Source organism: Photinus pyralis, unplaced genomic scaffold, assembly GCF_008802855.1.
Source record: "Photinus pyralis isolate 1611_PpyrPB1 unplaced genomic scaffold, Ppyr1.3 Ppyr1.4_LG7, whole genome shotgun sequence".
NCBI lineage: Eukaryota > Metazoa > Arthropoda > Insecta > Coleoptera > Lampyridae > Photinus > Photinus pyralis.
The window spans coordinates 3,401,496-3,420,773 of NW_022170738.1; the positions used below are offsets into that span (position 1 = coordinate 3,401,496).

General features: G+C 36.0%; 4 protein-coding genes across 12 annotated transcripts; 2 read left to right on the top strand and 2 right to left on the bottom strand.

Moving 5' to 3' along the window:
• Positions 1 to 16: 16 nt before the first annotated feature.
• Positions 17 to 7,363, top strand: LOC116175777. Of its 2 annotated transcripts, none has more exons than XM_031494070.1 (10): positions 17 to 155; positions 356 to 660; positions 705 to 962; positions 1,029 to 1,137; positions 1,188 to 1,464; positions 2,415 to 2,619; positions 2,672 to 2,819; positions 2,867 to 3,092; positions 3,140 to 3,324; positions 7,121 to 7,363. In XM_031494070.1, the coding sequence occupies exons 2-10, from the start codon at positions 385 to 387 to the stop codon at positions 7,171 to 7,173; spliced, it is 1,737 nt and encodes a 578-aa protein (XP_031349930.1). In that variant the 5' UTR covers positions 17 to 155; positions 356 to 384; the 3' UTR covers positions 7,174 to 7,363. The 2 variants fall into 2 exon arrangements, with proteins under 2 accessions (XP_031349930.1, XP_031349929.1); XM_031494069.1 differs by lacking the exon at positions 17 to 155 and adding an exon at positions 173 to 313 and having other exon boundaries at positions 363 to 660.
• Positions 7,364 to 7,478: 115 nt separating this feature from the next.
• On the bottom strand, positions 7,479 to 9,093 carry LOC116175778 (26S proteasome non-ATPase regulatory subunit 11). Its single transcript, XM_031494071.1, has 3 exons — positions 8,955 to 9,093; positions 7,717 to 8,854; positions 7,479 to 7,667 (listed from the first exon to the last, which is right to left on the bottom strand). The coding sequence occupies exons 2-3, from the start codon at positions 8,843 to 8,845 to the stop codon at positions 7,546 to 7,548; spliced, it is 1,251 nt and encodes a 416-aa protein (XP_031349931.1). The 5' UTR covers positions 8,846 to 8,854; positions 8,955 to 9,093; the 3' UTR covers positions 7,479 to 7,545.
• An 803-nt stretch (positions 9,094 to 9,896) lies between these two features.
• Positions 9,897 to 16,218, top strand: LOC116177520 (transformer-2 protein homolog beta-like). 7 transcript variants are annotated; one of them, XM_031496516.1, is made up of 8 exons: positions 9,897 to 9,999; positions 10,152 to 10,258; positions 10,447 to 10,536; positions 10,744 to 11,023; positions 11,394 to 11,569; positions 14,676 to 14,720; positions 14,802 to 14,887; positions 16,082 to 16,218. In XM_031496516.1, exons 1-8 carry the CDS (start codon positions 9,985 to 9,987, stop codon positions 16,084 to 16,086), a joined length of 804 nt encoding a protein of 267 aa, XP_031352376.1. In that variant the 5' UTR covers positions 9,897 to 9,984; the 3' UTR covers positions 16,087 to 16,218. The 7 variants fall into 7 exon arrangements, with proteins under 7 accessions (XP_031352376.1, XP_031352377.1, XP_031352373.1 ...); XM_031496517.1 differs by having other exon boundaries at positions 10,053 to 10,258; positions 15,880 to 16,211; XM_031496513.1 differs by having other exon boundaries at positions 15,880 to 16,209.
• Positions 16,219 to 16,636: 418 nt separating this feature from the next.
• LOC116177521 (biogenesis of lysosome-related organelles complex 1 subunit 1) lies at positions 16,637 to 18,283 on the bottom strand. Of its 2 annotated transcripts, XM_031496522.1 has the most exons (4): positions 18,142 to 18,283; positions 18,019 to 18,091; positions 17,726 to 17,969; positions 16,637 to 17,537 (listed from the first exon to the last, which is right to left on the bottom strand). In XM_031496522.1, exons 1-3 carry the CDS (start codon positions 18,200 to 18,202, stop codon positions 17,726 to 17,728), a joined length of 378 nt encoding a protein of 125 aa, XP_031352382.1. In that variant the 5' UTR covers positions 18,203 to 18,283; the 3' UTR covers positions 16,637 to 17,537. The 2 variants fall into 2 exon arrangements, with proteins under 2 accessions (XP_031352382.1, XP_031352381.1); XM_031496521.1 differs by lacking the exon at positions 16,637 to 17,537 and having other exon boundaries at positions 17,640 to 17,969.
• Between the last annotated feature and the right edge of the window lie 995 nt (positions 18,284 to 19,278).

The following is a 19,278-nucleotide window of genomic DNA, read 5'->3' on the forward strand; positions in this document are numbered from 1 at the left end:
ATCCAATGAGTGGGGAGAAATACTGACATCCTCTCTTCTGTTTTGTTATTATTGTGTATTGTTGACGTCATCAAATCAATGACGTGCAACGCTTTTTATAACGAGAACCCTATAAATCAAGTCAACAAACTGACCATCGCGAAGAACTGAAGAAGGTAATATGATATGATTTTTTTGTCGCACCTTGTATATGCATGCCAGTATATAACCTAACCACAAATCACTTGTGTATATAACATAACCTTAAATTCAATTTTTGAACGACAACTTATTTTCAATTTAAAATGATACACGATAATGATTTTCTACCGTGGTAAGTTTATTATCAACAATACTAATGCGTTATACTAATAAGTTTCAAGGAAGGAGCTGTCATGCCAGAACATGGTCAAGGAAGTCTCAGCTCAAACCGACTTCATTCCGACCGCCCATGTACCGCTCTCGAACGTAAGTTCAGTGCCACAAAGAACCAGCTTAATAAACAAAGTGAGAGAGTCGAAGAAGTTCTTTCCTGGTGTCTTATTTTACCCAAGAGATATCCCAACTTCGCTAACTGCTCTTGAGCACGCGAGATGCTTAAACGCGTTGAAATTGTACCAGTCAGGTGTACCGCTCAATACCCTAAACAAAGCGCAACAGGAGGACGTAGAAATCTATAAGGTGTGTTGCCTAGATCTTACTGAAAATTGTAACTGTCGTTTCAGACTCTCCAGTCGAAAATACAGGAGGAGCATGCTAAATTTTTAGATTACGTTAGGAAGGATTGGCAAAATTCGGAGTGGCGATTGGAGGATATTAAAATAGTCTTTTATAATTACGCCCATAGCCTATGGAAATTGAAGTTGCGAAAAGCCCTTACGTATTCTCGATTTTATAAGTTACATAAAGATGTGCGATTGGTTCAAGATGATGCTGATCATTTAATAACTAAGGTGGTCATTGAAAAAAATGTGCTCAGTTTTGTAAGTACCTTTATAGCAGTTGATTTGGAGTTTGTGTATCTAAACTAACTTAATGTTTAATTGTAGGGAGCGCCAACTACTTTTGCATGTCCTACTCTTGTTTCTAAATGTGTTCTCAAAATTACCCATTTGCCTACATTTGAAGCAAAGTACACGTACAACTCCAAACTGCCAGGTAATAATATTAAATCCTCAACTCATTGCGTCATCATTTGCATGTTTTAGTGAGTCAAGACGCTAACGTTATTGGCATTTTGAAAACACACGATGTTGATGTTGTGATCTCCATGAGTGGCATTAAGCGGCTCATGGACGATTCGGACCATAACAAAGTTTGGAGTATACCGTTTGTTGTAAAAGAAACCAACAACGGTCGCACCTCCAAAAATGTTGTTTACATCGACAAACCTTTACCTTTGCAATGTCCCACCAAACCCGATTTCGTAGAGCAGTGCCACAAACGGTTACTAAGAACGAATTTTTGTGTTGAAACTGCGGAAGTGTACGTACTATAACGTACAGTCACTTTATAAGGACATTGGCGACAACTTATCATAATCCGCCATATTGGAGCTAAAAAATTGATTGTAGGACAGAAATGATCGTTTAAAGCTTTGCAGAACAACCTATGGGAAAACCAGCCTCCCAAATTCAAAAAGGTATATGGAAAACGGTATAATAAGTATAATAAATATGGTGCAATATCCAAAATGTACATATAAAGGTAACTGTTAATCATTTGTGTTTGACATTTCAGTGTCTTCTGTCACTTCTTGTCCCTTGTCGCGTGTTTCTCCTTTTCGGGATAATTATTACTTTAGTCCCTTAAACAGAAGATTAAACACGTTTATTTAGTCCAGGGAGTACAAGAGATCAATATTACTTTTGCTTCAGCAATCATATTCAAGCGTATTTATGATCACAATTGCGTTATCCATAACCATAATTTAATTTGCTGCTAATTTCGGATAAGCTGCTTCTCTAACCAGTTTTCTATCTAAACTCATTAGGAATTTAGGGCTTCTGAAAAAATGTTTACATCAATTACCAGTCGTAAGGTTAGGCACAGTTTTACATCCAAAAACACTTTAAGCGAATTACATACCTTATAATCGTAAATCCAAGGTATATGCGTCTCTAAAAATCGAGTTTATATAAAACTGGAGACGGAAGCCGTAAAATAAAGCAAATACAAGAAGCAAAGTGTAAACTAGTAACGTGAAACCGTGACAATCACAGGGGACACTGTCAAAACAGTATAATTAATAATTATAGCACAGAGTGTACCGCGTCGTTTTGGAGGATTTCTATTGACCAGTTTGGAATTTAGCTCCAATATGGTGACCGGAACCAACGACCAATCAAAACGAGATACCCTGTTGTCGCCACTGTCTATAAAGTCACTGTACTATAAAGCATGTCGCTTGCTTCGTTTATCTCAAAATGTTGTAGTGTAAATAATTTGGAGGAGAAAATACCAAACTTCTACCACTCCAATATGTCTCCAAGTGACACAAAGAATGTCTATGGCCCCTGTGCGTGCAATTACAGCATCTGGAATATACACAGAAATAGTGAGGGAAATGTTTTGTTAAAAACCAGAACCGAGGAAAAGAATATCAAATTTCTTTTGCGTCAAAAAATTGACACGTACGAGGTGAGCCCAAAAACTTCTTCAATTCGCACCGTCCCTTTTTTGCACTTTCTAGCATTTACCTGACGGCAATAAGCGACCTATAATTCTCACCCCGAAATTGGAGTATCAGATCGAGCATGGTGCATCAATATGCACCAAACACGAGCTTGTGAGACAGTGGGCGGATCTATTTTTCAGACCGTTCTCTCAGTTATACAGAGGTAAGCACTGTAGTTTTGCAAAATCACGCCAATGGATTGTATTTCAGTTCGCATAAAGGCAGATAATTCTGAAGTTGTACACATAGAGGGCGTTCCTATGCAAAAAATAAATATGGAGGCGATGCAGCATTACCAGTACAAACCGCACGAGCGGCTTGGCGCGCTTTTCACCATTTTCTCCCAGTTGACAACGTTAGAGCAGGGCAATTACGTATTACGGCATAGTGGGCGAACTGGCGCCTTCGGCGAGATACTCAAGGAAACTTCGGAACTGTACGAGTCGATTTATTGTTCACATCAGTAATTGTATTGTATTGTAGGGATGGTAATGTTAAGTTGGATTTACACAAAGAATACAGCGCAGGAAACTGTAGCGTGAAAACTGCTAGAAATCGACCGTGGTGTCCCATCGACGTTAATTACGTGCTACACGTTCATAGTGTAAGCAAAAGGATGCCCGGCATGTTTAAATATTTCCAGGGTAGAGTGACAAATCTAAAAAAGAGTTAGTATGATTTTTGTCTTCTTTCTAAAATTTTTATATTACTGTGTATGGCGACGGCCTTGCATTTACAATAATTAGTTTTATATACACCAAAAACAAATTCAGATTAACAGCTGAATGTCAAAATGGCGAGTAGTGGTGATAATCAAAACACTTTATATAATTAAGGACAGTGATAGCAGGTCTGTGTAGAGCAGTGGCGTGGAAGCTAAGGAGTCCTGGTTCGAATCCGGGTTTGGGCATGGATGTTTGTAAAAGTATAGTGAGTTGGGTTAGTAGAGCAGCCCTTTGCTGAAACCCTGCCCACTTAAAATAAAAATCGACATCCCCATAGAAATTTTTTTTTCAAAAAATTGCGCTGGTTAAATGCCACTTGCTTTGACAGTTTAATAAACATTATTTTTTCATCAACTTTGGTCGTAGTTTTATCAAATATATTCTTGTTAAGCTCGTTTAGATGGAAACGTCAAGGTCCTTTACATATTAGGTTTCATTATGTACCATAAACAAAATTCAAGAAACAACTTTGACTTTTAGTCCAGACTATATAACATTTTTTTACAAAAAAATTAGTTACTGGGCGAAACCGGGTTTTTCAGGCAGGTGAAATGAATAGAAATTGGGAAAAAAATAATTAAAACAGCTGAATTTTTCCGCGGGTGAAATCCCGGGGGTTAAAAGAGGTGGAAAGTGGTGTTTTGCAATTTGAGGCAAAACTATTAACCTTAGGCGAAAATGTTCAATATAAAAGTTATAGAGATTAAAAAAATGAGCAACTTTTGGATCTGCACTATTTTCACATAACCTCCAATTTACCTAGAAAAACCGGAAAAACTTTTTTTGTTGCTTATTCTTATTTTTGCGGAAAAAAGTCGTAGGGGTTTGAAATTTGGAGGACACATAGCTTGTTTATGATAAAAAAGAAGATAATTTTTAAGCCCATAAAGTTGAACTGTTTCCAAGATCTCACGATTTCTGAAAAAAACACCTCTTCTTCAAGGGGATGAAAAATCTATTTTTTTTCATCGTACAGAGGTGCGCGAGGTAGCAACATTTTCGGGAGGGCTTATATTTTAATAAACAAAAATAAAAAAATAGTATGCCTATAGCAAAAATTCGAGAAAATCGCCAAAATCTGGAAAAACAGTTTTAAGATAAACACGGTTTTTGACATGATTAAGGCTCAGCTTAATCCCATCAGCTGTAAAACAGGCAGGCAGGAAGAAGAGTTAGTGAACAAAAACAAATTGTTCAGGAAGCAAAAGAATTCGATTTTACTTCAAACTGCTTTTATTGCGGTAAAAATGCAGAAAAAATAAATAATAAAGTTGTTTAATTAAGGCAGTTGGGCACTAGGAAACAAAAGAAAATATTTTAGGTACATTAAAGACGAGAGAGAAGACAGATTTCAAAAACTTTTTATTAGCGCGGATCCAACACGTTAATTTATTTGCAAAAAAAGCTATTTACCTATTGTCAAAAACGGTATATTTTTAAACTGTTCCCCCCGTTTTTGACGCTTTTCTTAAAATTTTTTTATTGGAATAATATTTTTTATTTTTGATTATTAAAATGTAAGTCGTTACGAAAATTTTGCTACCCCGCGCATCTCTGTACGATGAAAAAAATAGATTTTTCATCTCCTTGAAAAAGAGGTTTTTTTTTCAGAAATCGTGAGATCTTGGAAACGGTTTAACTTTACAGGCCCAAAAAATTATCTTCTTTTTTATCATAAAACAAGCTATGGTTCCTCCAAATTTCAAACCCCTACGACATTTTTTCGCAAAAATAAGAATAAAAAACGAAAAAAAAACAGTTTTTCCGGTTTTTCTAGGAAAATTGGAGGTTATATGAAAATAGTGCAGTAAACAAAAGTTGCTCATTTTTTTATCTCTATAACTTTTACATTTAACATTTTCGTCTAAAATTAATAGTTTGGCCACAGTTTGCAAAACACCACTAATTTTTTTTGAAAATAAATTATTTATATCTATTTAGCCTGGACTATTTGCAAAGGGTGACATTGAAATTTGGCATTAAATTTTTTCCGCACCTTCCTAATCCTGGAGAGTACTCGCTGTAACCTCCGTTCTGCATTACTCACAATTTTATTCTCTTCTCAAACACATGATTATGTATCTCATAGCCACCCTATTTTTGTCTAAATTTTGCTTTATTTCTAGCATTAAGTAACTAAGCAAGTGTTACGCATGTATTTTTTCAAAAAGATAAGTTCTTACAAAATATAAAATAAAAATGCGGGTGTATATAAAAAAAGTTGATGATGGCTGCAAACACTGAAACGTCGGATTTAAAACCAATAAGTAACGAAGTTGCAATGAGCAGATGCCAATTTTCAAAAATCTCTTCAAGTAAAGTCACACAAAAATAAAAACGTCACTAGCAAATTCCGTTTTCCGAAATTATTTCAATTGAACCGTAAGGGACTGGACAGTGACGTGAAAACGTGCATAGAATCATTAAATGGGCCTCCATATGAAGAATATTTTATATATCCCCGCGAGTTTCAGCAATAGTCGACTGTCTCAAGATAAATGGGACACCCTGTATATAAATTAATTAAGTGACATTCAAATATAAGATTACGCAACTGGTTCTCACAAAAGAAATTACCGCTACACCCCAGTTCGTCTCGTTTGTGCAGGTGCAGTTAAGCCCCAATAAATCGTCCCCTGGAACTGATATCTTTCCTATGTAAGAATGGTTGCTTTAAAAGTATCGTATATAACACGCTATTCATTTTCGTTTCATTACAAATTCCATTGTTATACTCGGAAAAAACGAAGTGCGCGCCCTTTATTAAATTAATGATTCTGAGAATGATTCTAATTAGGTAGTCCGCGGTCTGTGTGGTGCAGTGGCGTAGAAGCTCGGTTAAGGCACTAAGGGTCCATGGTTCAAATCCAGGCCCGGGCATCATTTTTTTATAATACTTTTTCTCATAAATATCTCAATAATCCACACGCAGTTGTTACTTCACATGCTCTTTTTACTTTTGTTTGTCATTTATCTGCAGTCACCCCTTTTAATACTCGTATTTGAGTCTGGAACGAATATAGGATTATGTTGGGTGGGGAATCATTCTTGATAAGCAGGGGGTTCTCCCCCGGAAATGTTTTGACTTTTTGTAATAGTAGGTCATATTAAAGCAGTCTGCCATTGGCAGTTCTTTAACCAATCACAAAACACAAATGTTTTAACACTTGCCAAAAACTTAATTTGAAATGGGCTTCCGAATAAACTAGGGAAATCGAGATTCTAATTTTGTAGGTGCAAATCGGTCCTAATTTATAAGCAAATTAATTTCAAATTTGGGACAAGTGGGAGTGCTAAATTTATTTGGCGCCAGGGGTCATTCAATCCTGAATAAGGTAGTAGAAGGGTACTATAAATGTGGGCCATGACTGCAGTCATGTTATGAACTGCATTTAAAGCGTCTATTTTACTGACAAGGGTTGTTAAAATAGTCAATGTTACACAAAGGTCAAAAGATATAATTTTAATAGTTTTCTAGAATGGAGAGGTTTTATAACGTATTAAAATTTTGCTATATTTTCAGAATTAAACTTAATACTTTAGTCATCGATAAACTATTTTTATGACCCTAAACACAAACGCACCATGTCTGCCGTTTACTTCTGCCAACTTTCAATATTTACCACCGAAAGTGATTTGGCTTTAAGAACCAATTTATGACTTGCATTTGCTCCATGGGCAAAATACTCTGACAAAAAAGTATTGCAATGTACATTACTATAACTTTGAATTGTTTCAGACAAGAAGCAAAAAAAAAAAGAATGGAAGAACAGGAAACAAAGCCCCACCTGAAAAACGATAAAATAGAACACCTTTCTTCTGTATTTTTTTGTTTATTTTCAGCCTTAAATATGTGTAAGAAAATACAATAAAATTAGAGGACTATTTCATTAGAGATGATTTTTTGTTAATTATTTTTTTCTCTTTAAAGAAAACCACAATTCAACTATTACTGTTCAAAATAAAATGTAGTTAAAAGTTATTAAACAAACCGTTGTTAGTTTATCGACCCATTCCAAAAGTCTTACTGAAAGTAGTTTTTTTTTTAATTATATACAGCGTTTTTTTTTATATTATTCAAAAAATTTTAACAAATATTTCTACCAAAAAATGACTTTTTTAATTGAAAGTAAGTAAATTACAGTTAAATTAATTAAATAAAATCTATGATAGTTTTTTAGCCTTTTGATAAAGCGTATCTACTACTTTACTCATGCTTTGTATAGTTTCTAATGCCATTTCGTACGTTTTATCTACAGGGGTGTCTTCGAAAACGATTAGAACACCTGAAACAGACGATTAGTAGAATGTGACGATTGTGCGGCGGAGACTTACCTTCGCCTTGATCTAAAATACCGTGAAATTTGGCATCCAAAATCATTTGTGAGAGTTTCTTTTCTACCTGTGGCATCGGAAGTTTAATAGTCCTTGCAATATACTCAACTTGCACTCGTGAATACGGCTCGATGATACGACACAAATTTTGTTCCAGCATATTATCGTACAATGTTCCCAAATGTGCACGTACGATCACATCGTCCTCGAGTTCGTGCTTGTACTGTTTGACTGCCTGCTGAAAGTCGGCCAGGGATCGTTTGTGGGAAGCTTGTGCTACACTTTTCATTGCGTCTATATCTCGTCCAGCGTACTTAATTGCGAGTTTACCACTGACAATCAGTTGAACGTCTTCGGGATTATTAAGCATGATTTTCGATAACAACATGTATTTAAGTGCTGTTAGCGCCTTTGCCGATTCCACACTGTCGAAACCCTCAAACGCCTCGTAGAAGTATGAGTAGGCAGTTTTAAAATCCTTCTCGTCAGCGGCGTGTAGTATTCCCGATTGTAAATCTAAGGCAGCTTGCATTTTTGGTGGACAGTATATGGCATTTGCGGTAGTTCGAGCTGATGTCAAAGCGGCACGAGCTTTTGGTAAATTGCTGAGTGCGTGATACGTCTTACTCTCCAACAGTTGGACTTCTACCAATAAGTTTTTGTCGTCTAATTTCTTCAGTTCCTTAAGTAGCGTGGACCCTAATTGTAAGGCTTCGGGGTACATTCCGGTATCAAAGTATAAAGCGACAAGACGAGCCTCCAGGGACTGTCGTAGGAAGGTTCGTCGTTCTTCTTTTGCCCATTCTATGCACTCCTTACACAGTTGCACTTCGATACCGATTCCGGCTTCTAAATCCAAGAAGAAGTCGACTAGCGACCTAACCAGTTTAGCAGCTTTCGCTTTACTTATTAAACTTAGAAAAGGTCTGGTACCTTTTATCAACTCCGCCAGTTCTTGCGCCTTTCCTTCCTTTTTGAACTGTTCCCCTTTATTGAGAATATCTTGCTCTTGATTCTTAATCTTTTCTTCTTCATTTTCGGGTTCATCTTCGCTACATATCAACGATTGTAGCTCTTTATCTCGATTATTAACAACTTGCGACCGCTCGAAAAGCATTGCGCCCGCCATCTTAAAAATCTACAAAATCACTTGTCATCGAGGCCGCATGGAAGGAGTAAACGTCAGTTCCAAACACAAAAGTTCTAAATTTGTTCAAATTATTACTCTTGGCACTTACCGTAAATTGACCCACAAAATTGGAATAATGGCAGAAATTAAAAATATACACTGACGATTAAAGCGTAATTTTAGGTTACGATTTTCCCGCGTTTTCCAAAATACTTATCCTACAGTTACGTCAAAATTTTGATTACTTTCGTTCATTTGTCTCTTATAGCTTACTACTTTTTTTTGGAAATAAATACAAGGGCCCTTTACGGAAATAGTATTTGTTAAATGTGTTGCCTAACTACATGCCATTTTGTTACCTCGATTATGAACTTTTCCTTCATTATCTTGGTTTCCACAATATCTTAATTTTTAGCGCATTTTCCGACGGATTTGTGACCGCCGTCTGTCTGTCCGTCCTCCTACAGTTTTCCAATTGGCTCCGTAGCGCACTGGTAGGTGCAATTAGAATATTTATTTAATGTCTTTCTTGTTATGGGTCCTCAGCAGGCCTTCGCCCAATTACAGAATGACCGGGCATATGCTTTTTAGGAGAGGTGCCCCTGCAGAAGGTACTTGGATATAAATATATAACATTCTGAGTATGTTTGTCGACCAGCCAAGGGCTGCAGTTCGATTTTTTAATATACGAATAAGTAAGTTCGTTATTTTCATGCTGAAAAGTCTATCCACAATTTCGCTGAGATTTTTTTTGCACCCTGATTTCGGAGTCTTATCATCTTCAGGTAGACGTTTTTGGAAATATTTTTTCAAAGTCAGAAAAGGTATGTCCTAATGTCCACATTCATGCACATGAGACGTTATATAAATCTGTCTATTTAGATTGTTTCTGTCAAATATAAGTGTAGTGTTATCTTTGTTTTTGTTTTGTAATCGTGGACATACATATGGGACACCAAACTTACGAGAAAGAATATAAGACATTAATCCGCGCATTAAGTGAAACGAGACGTAGTAGAACGTGCCATTTCGTAAACTTCGTGCGAATGTACGTTTGTTGGCGTCTCTACCAAAACGTAAATTACGCATTTTCACCACTGGCCTTTCGTAACAAATTATAATTGCTTCGCAATCGTGTCATGAGCGATAGAGGAGTAAGTATCCAATTTACGATTAATTCTAAATACGAACGTGTATAAAATTTTAGTTTTGCCGGTTAAATGACCACCACGTTTTCCGTTGATAATAATCGGAGGACGCGTTGTTATCCAATTATCGATTTAACAAGTTACAATTTACGTTTCAGATTAGCCACTCGCCCGGTAGTCATAAGAATATGAACGACCGCGACCATTCCCCACACGTAAGACGCGAGGATTCGCCTCGTAACCACAAAGGAAAAAGCTATTCACGGTTAGTTGCAATGTGCCCGAAACCTGTTGGTTATTGGAAAATTACTGTTTTCAATGTAGTTTTTCGATTAAAACAGGAATATTGTGATAGGATCGAATGCATCCGCTTATCACAGGCGTGCTGCTGCGATTTTCTATAACATTACCATTCGTGGTGCGACCGAGTTTAATTTTTTTCTGTGATTATAGGAGTCCAAGCCGATCTCGCAAAGTTTACAGAGATGACCGTGACAGAGATCGCCGCCGCGATGATCGGGATAGGGATAGCCGTCGATATAGGTATGTAGTCTTAGATTATTTTTGTAGTCACACTGTCGTCTTTAGTTGTTGAACCGATCTTTTCGACATTGTTTTTTCGAGGCATTCAAATCGCGTGTAGTTTTGCTAAAGATGGCAGCGCGCAAATGTATGCGAGTTGCGAATTGTCGACAATACAAACCCGAGAACTGTAGACTGTAACATTAGATTGCACATCTGATCTTACAGGTCTCGTAGTCGATCACGTTCAGACAGACGTTACAAGTCGTCTAAATATTCTCACAGTAGATCTCGCTCCCACTCGCATGGGAGAGGTTATGGTCGTCGTTCGCACTCACACAGCCCTATGTCCAGTCGCAGGCGCCACCTTGGAACGCGCGATAATCCGAAACCGTCCCGCTGTCTCGGCGTTTTCGGTCTGAGCGTTTACACGTCCGAAGAGGAGCTCTATCACATATTCTCCAAATATGGACCAGTCGAACGGGTCCAAGTTGTTATTGATGCAAAGGTAATTGACGTAATAATTGATAAGTGCTTATCTTGTTTACCGATAAACCCTGTACATTTGAGATGTTTGGTTTACTTAATACTGAAGGTCTTGATGCATACAGGAAGAGCATAGTTAGAGATTTCGTCCTGACATAGCACTGATTTGTATGTGCAGGCCCGTTACTCTAAAACACTTATGTCCGGTTTCACAAACAATGATTAAGGTTAATCAATGATTAAAAACAATAAAATGCTAGCCACCTTTGATTATACGTTCAGATGTTTCCCATTCTAATATTTTTAATCAGTGATTAACCTTAAGCATCGTTTGTGAAACCTAGCATTAAAATGGTTTTTTACAATCGCTGATTTTTTGTTAATCTATCCAGACTGGTCGATCGCGTGGATTTTCCTTTGTATACTTTGAAAGTAGTGAAGATGCAAAGGTGGCCAAAGATCAATGTAATGGTATCAAGATCAATGGGAAGAGTATTCGAGTAGATTTCTCCATCACAGAAAGAGCCCACACACCAACGCCTGGAATATACATGGGAAAACCCACATAGTATGTATTTTAATTTTTCAGCCAAATTTTAACATTTTGCTGCAAGGCACAGATTGTGGATTTCAAACTTGGAAAAGGTCATGGTAGGTTCATTTCGTTCCATCACACAGTTTAAGTTTTTTTTGTTTATTTAGTGATGTGCATAATGCACCTCTTGATCATTTGTACAGGGTGAGTCAACAATTGCATGGAGTAACTTAATGCCTTGAAGATAAGATTTTTCGATAGAGTGCTTTTGTATTATGATATGGTTGAATATTGTCCACATTTAAATATATTTTGAATTAAACAGGGTAGGGCGCCAAAATGGTACATTTTTTTAAATAGAACCTCCTGTATTTGAATGCATTTTTTAATTCTATGTGTAATTGTACGTCTTTTATATTATATGGTTAATATCCAAAGAACTAGTAGCTTTAAAGATCATTCGATTTGTAAAAAATAATGGGCATTTGCAAGCGTCAGTATATTGTCAAAATTATTACTTAAATTTTGATTCCAGGTTTATATCTTATCCTGGGTTAAGTAAATGTCAAATAAATACATCTACATCTACTATAAAACGTTAAAAAAATAGCTTACAGGGTGTTTTTTCTAGATCCAAAGTTACAAAACTTCATATTAAAAAATTTCACTTTTTTTAAACGTAACACCCTGTATATTTTTCTGTCATTTACTTAGCTCCTCCAAAAACCTTCAACTTTTGATAATGTCCTATACCTTTCTCTGATATTTTTCAAAGTATCTTTGTTTTTCTGGTTTTTATATTCTAATCTTAAATAAGTCATATGTAATTTACATAATAACGGGGTGGCCATGCAAAAAAAAGGCAATTTTTATCTATCTCTTCCAAAACGAAAACCTAGGAAGCTTTTAAACGGGCGTAAAAAAACTTTAGTCTGTTGTGAAAAATGTCTTTCAAAAACATAGGATGCTAGATAGTTCCAGAAGCATCTGATAGCAGTTTTTCAAAATACTTGAGCGTTATAGGCACTGCCAGAGTGTCTTGTGCTCACCTTTCACACAAAAGGGCATAGACAGCTTTTTGAGAGTATCAGAATGACTCCAAGGTTATAGGAAACAAGTAAACTTCAAAGATTGTTCGTTTTTAAAGCTCTTCTCAATCTGCCATAGCTTTCTTGGTCAAGGCACTTTCAGGATTTAGGGCTTCTAAAACCTCCTATTTATAAAATGTGGGCAATTTTTGTAGCATATCGATGCCTTCCAGAATAGTCCAGCACATTTTAACCAGCACAGAAACCTTTTACGCTCTCCTCAGAACATTCTAAGATAATTCCTGAAGCTTGTAGCTCCATCCAAACCCATCGTAAGAGTTAAAAGACTAGGTTCTAGAAAGCGCTATGCAAGGTTCTTGATAAGATTCCAGAACAGATTGTCGGAAGAGGGTACTCACAAACGGCGAATGGGACGTCTGGAAGAAATATATATCCATTGGTGTTGTCAGAACTTTAAGGCGGTCTTTAAATGTGTATGTGTAAAGAGCCTCCTCCCCATTAATCATCTACCAAGGAAGTAAACATCGATAGCATGCTCTACCTTATAACCGAACCATTTGCTATTTCGGTTAAAAAAATACTTGTTTTTCTTCAGCTGTATTTTCAACTATTGCTTTTCTCGTACACTCATCAAACGTCGTATTGTTGTTGATTCATTTGCGGTGTTAGTCATTGTAGAATATTTGATACTTGTTTAGCATTAAGGTTAAGTTGGCAAAAAATTTTGAGGCAGCTCTGAATAAAAGTGAAAATTTGGATGTTTGGCTTTCGAAAATGTTTTGCAAAGTGTACAACTCTTAATCCACAAGGCAAGATTTTATTCTCCGCCATCAAGTCAATAAAGAATTAGTCACTGGCGATATGACGAGTACTTTCCAGGAAGTATGATATGCTAACTCTAGAATTCTCTAGAAACTTTTCGGTTTGCTATATAAGCAAATTTAATTGTGATTTAGAAGTTTCAATATCAACGCCGAAGTGATAAATAGTGAAATTTGCGCTCGTCTTATAAATTTGAGTACAAAGTACAAGCAAGTGATAAATAATTGTTTTAAATCAATATTCTATGTAACGGCGCACCCCTCTTTTTTGCTATTTATGTAAAATGGTCACGAGCAAGATGACATTTAACCCTATTCATCTTACATATAATATTTTATTATTAATAATAACCACCATATGTTCAGCTAACCACTAATGTTAAGTATAAGAAAAATTTTTAACACTAAAGCTTCTGAACCAATAGCAACAATATAAAATGCATTTTCCTCTCACAAAACGCAACGTGTCTTAACTCCACCTACAAAAAAAAAGAGAAAATCGAGAAATACCAGTTCTTTGGCACTAATAGTAACGGTTAGTAAATGCCTTGGGTTCCGGTACCTGTTCTTTTCGATTCCAGTTCCAACTCCAGATTCTGTACTTCTTGATGAAATAAAAAATATTGTAGTGTCTATTGAAAGGTTCCAAACACGACTTCAGTAATCTGTAATTTTCTAGTAAATGTTGATAATTTGATTTATTATTTATTTATTATTACCCTCTCTTGTTCTGGGCCCTCAACAGGCATGCGCCCAATTACAGAGTGACCCGCATAATGCTATTTAGAGGTGCCTCTGCAGGTCTCCTCTGATGGTCTATACTACTCCGGTATTTACCTTACGAATTAGGAAAATTGCAGGAAAACCTAATTCGGAGTAGCCGGTAGAATGCTCGGAACTGGTCTAAGGTAATTTCCATCTCGCCCACAGATGAAAAATTCACCCCAACCCAGGTTCGAACACCCGACCTCCGGATTTATAACCCAACGCTCTACCACTGAGCCTTGAAGATGGACCATGGAGATGACTAACAACTATCGCTGTAAATATACCAAAAGACTGTATATGGGGAATGGTCTCCACTGTTTGAGATCCACAATTTAGTGACGCACCTCCAAAACTTAAAAAGGCACTTTGCAAGCACTTAAAGGACCTTAACAAGTATTTGGTAGAGCAATTATTGAGACAAATAGAAAGGTGCTTCATAAGTCAACGGTACCAAAAAGGCGATCTCGCACAAATTAATTTGACTATTTTTTTTTGTTGCAGTGTATCCAGTGAGCGTTGGGACCGTCGGCGAGATAGAGATAGAGAGTAAGTAACTTTACATCTAAAATAAACAATCGGTGTTGGTACAATTTTCTTATCTTTTATATGCTTTTGTGATTATTATAGATCTAGATATCGGCGCTCGCCATCACCGTATTACAGGCGATCGTCCCGACGTTATGAAAGATCGCGATCTCGCTCCTACTCGCCTCGTAAGTATTCGTAATTATCTTTTACATAGTTCGTTAGGTTGCATGTTAATTTAATCGCTTCTTATTAGTGTGATAAGGACACACCTCATTTATCTGATTGCACTATTACCATTACTATTAAGCGCGGCCTGGATAGGATGAACCTGTAATATTCGAGATTTTGGTATTCAATGCGATCTTCTTGATGCCTTACAGGGAGATTGTATTTAGAGGATCGTTCTGGCATGTACATTAAATTCATGTTCAGGTCCATTACTCTCAAACATTTCCCATTTTGCAATTTCATTATTGGATCAGGCCCCCACGTCTTCATCTCAAATTCCGAATCACAGCGGTGCTATTCAACACTGAAACACTCAGATCCAATACTGGGTCCTTTAGACTTTGACTGAATGGTCGAAATGACGTCGTCACAGTAATTGGATAATTGAGGTGTTGCGAAAGCTTTCCATTTTACGGCACCATTAACAAATAGTACTTACTTCCGGTTACAAATTTCAAAATAATGCTGAGTAAAGTAGCGTCTAGTTTGTGAGACTTTTGGTCTCGTGATTTGCGGTAAATTTTGTTTTATGATCGGTTTTTATTATAATCCTACTTACAGGTCGTTATTAAGCCCAGAAGGCCGCTGCGTGTAATTGAGGATTATGTAGAATTACTTTACATATTATAGTTATTAAATATTTCAAGATGAGTTTACATCTCTTGTGTCTGGTGTGGAGTTTAAGCTTCTTTGTCTCGTTGGATGTAAACTGATCGATATATTTTTTAATTTTCACGTCCATCCTACTTTGTATGTTAGCTTAATCGTCATCTTCATTGTTTCGCCCTTATCACAGTTAGGGCTTTACCATTTAATCCTTGTACTTGCTACTTTTTGTGTGTATATTTTGACATTTAATATTTAAATAATTTGACTTGTCATTCGTAAATAGGTAAGGAGTAATAAATGATCAATTTTCACACTAATATTGTTTTCCTTTGTTAAAAAGGGTTAAGAACAAGACCTTATGGATGAATTTCAAGTTTATGTAAGAAATAAAGAAATTTCTCCTATGAAACTATTCAGCTCATACTGAAAAAATGAAAATAGAATGTGTCTCAGTTACAATGAATGTATCAAGAGAATTGAAAATTCGTTTACAACTCTCTTGAGAAAATGTGAAGAATGAAATTTTAGGTCCTTCTCTCTAGGTTGAAGACGTCGCTAAGTTTTGTCGAAAGCAAGATACAGAAACACCGAACATAATGTGTTTTAGATTAGCATTTAGTATGTTTATTTCACATTAGGTTCTTGATGTTAATAAATTGTAAAAATATTATATTGGGAACTAATTTTAATGATATTCTCCACCCATAATCCTGATCCATAAAATCATCATTATAGTGGTACTATATTTGAACTGTTATTTCAATAGTTTGATTAATTGCTACAATTAATTCTTGTTTTGAACAATACTGCACTCAACTGCTTGGTTTCAAATAGACTGCGCAAAGAATTTTTTTGGAAATTAGAACACTGCAAAAAATTTGAAGCAATTTCAAGCAATGTGAATTTCTACTGACTTAAAAAATAATTAATATATCTTCCCCTTACAAGCAGTCACGCCAATAGTTGGGAGCCATGTCTAAAAATATTGCCACATTCAGTAAGTACAATTCAGTGGTACATGTTTGTATATTGAATTTCAGTGTTGAAACTGTAGGGAGAAAGAAATCCGTATTAATACTTTTGTAAAGCGAAAAAATATTGCAATTTCTAGAAACAAATTTTGGATGGAGTATAAAATGCTTTTAATTGGTTGGGGTCGGAGGGGCCCATAGGTGCAAAATATGTGGATTCGTCTTGATTCTAAGCCGTTGGTGGTCTGGTTTTCGGGAAAGAACACGCTAGAGAAATTCCGGGAGTATCAATCCAGTGCGCATGATTGGTATTCTACTGTTGGTCATCTCGCTCATTATGACTATGAACGCACCATAGGAAATTTAATAGTATTTTTTTAATTTCCAATTATTGGCTTCCGTAATTATTTTAGAAATAAAGTTTATTTAGGTTTTTTGTAGAGAAAAAAATTACGAATTCGTACATACTGTACCAAATTGTAGCGTTTTATTATAAAATACAGGAAAAGGAACTACCTATTAGCGTTTTGAAATATATACAGAATGCCAATTATTAATTATTAAATTTGTTTCACCTAGACAACCACCTATATTGTTTTTCTAGGATCTATCGATTGCGTTAATGGTCGCCACAAGAGCTTTGCTTGATTTCAAACTGCCATGGCACCACTGACTTTAAAAGCGCCAGTTTTTAGATATCCAATTTCTTGGTTTCAAAGTTCAAAAAAATAAAAGCTATAAGAGTATGCATGGATTCATAGTTTTTTTCACTACAAAAAAACCTAAATAGACTATCTCTAAAATAATTAAGGAAGCCAATAATCAGAAATAAAATACTATTGAATCCTATGGTGCGAACCCAGTATATGATCATTGATCTATTCCTTAGTAGATCTATTCACTCAACGTCTAAGGTTATTGCGTTTACCTGATGATATAGACATGTACAGTAATACAGCAAATTTCGTTTCTGTAAAACCTGTAATAATTATGAATAGAAAACTACTTATTTCTGAGCTGACAAATAGGAAATCATTTGCAGGATGCATATTATGGTACATTCAACCGAGGCACACGCTGTATACAATTGTACTGTATATTAATTTTTAAGGGTGGTTAGGAAATAAAATTTCAAATTTAAAAAAACGGCTAATTAATAGCATAAATACAAAGAACATTTAAATGAGTAATAGATTTAGCAACAATTAACAAATATTATTGGCTTTGAGTTTCCTGAGAATCCTTATAAACATTTTCTAACGCTATCGTAATTGTCCGAACATCCCCTTCAATAGTCTTTGCCCAATTTTCGACGTCACCCAATTCCTTAAGAGCGCTGCTAAATGTCTCGACCAAATTTAGCCATTGCCCTGTTTGCTTAGAGAAATTTGCGGCACTCGAGTGTAGCTGCTTTGCCTCCGCATCTAGTCTCTTCTGATTAAGGTACGCCTGAGCAACGCTACAACAGTTCCAATTAACTTCAGCTTTAAATTGCGTTCTAAACGTACCCCACGTTTAAATGGTCGACAAGGGCCTGTGTCAAATTGCTTGCTGCTAGTACGGCTTCTTTGCGTTTATTTTCTTGAAATGAAACGTTAGGTTAATCATAAAATGAGGTAGGTAAGGAGTACCTTGGCTTTCTTTCTTGGCGGATTGGCGCACTTGGTGCTCTTTAATCATTGAGGATAACATTCTAATGGAATAAATTAAAAAATTTAACCTCAAATTCAATGTTGATATTTGGCCGCTGACGCATAGACAGTGGCGTATCTGTTCCAACTGTATTCTGGGGTTCTTTTATGTGCTTAACATTTATCCCGGATTTATTCTAAATAGGGAATTAAGAATTCAGGAATAACGGGTGATTTAAATTGAAAAATTATCTAATCAATTTCTTTCTCACAATTCAAACGAATTTTCCTAACGTGGAACAAACGGGTGATAAGAAAGACATATCAAATGCAACACGATTTTGTAATTCTGAAGAGCACAATAAAAAATCGAAGGGAGCGAATGCTAATGGTAAAGAGAAAACCGGACACAGCCTAAAAAATTGAAAAAGTCAAAAACTGGAAACTTTAAAAATAGCAACGAAAACAGGTGGACGTCAAAATCTGAATCGATCAAACTTTTGATTCTGATGTGAATTGAGGCTTAAGTTTTGATGTTTTGGATTTTATTTCTAAGACTGGATTGTGAGGTCGCAGCCAAATTCTGACATACGATGAGGGTCGATTGGTAAATCTCCTGTTTTGAAACAAATTTCGATCATACAGTCTAAATCAGAACTGTGCAAAGGAATTGGTACAAAAGGCTTGGAAAACCCTCAAGCTCTAAAAGAGCTTGCAATTCCAAGGCTTCAAGCCTTTTCTAAAAACAGGGCTTTGGAATTTACGTCTAAAGCCTTTTCGCGTGAGCTTGGGGCTTTGGATTTCAGACAAAGAGCTTAAATTCCTTTTAAAAGAATTGAAATTACTTTTTCATTGAAAACTCCATTTTAAGGATGCAATTCCCTTTAAAGAGCTTCAATTCCTTTTTAATAGGCTTGAAATCCTCTTTAAAAAGGCTTCAATTCCTTATATGCCTCCCACTCCCACATCATTTTTTATTTCCAATTTTTGTGAGCTTGCACTTTGCAGTACGTAGAACTGTTAGAATATTGTAAAATTTTGCAACCAATAGCAGTCACGTTGGATATTCTTCAAGGTCAAAAAATACCTTTTATGGGTACTTATTGCCGTCTGTCTGTTCTTTACACATCAAACTTT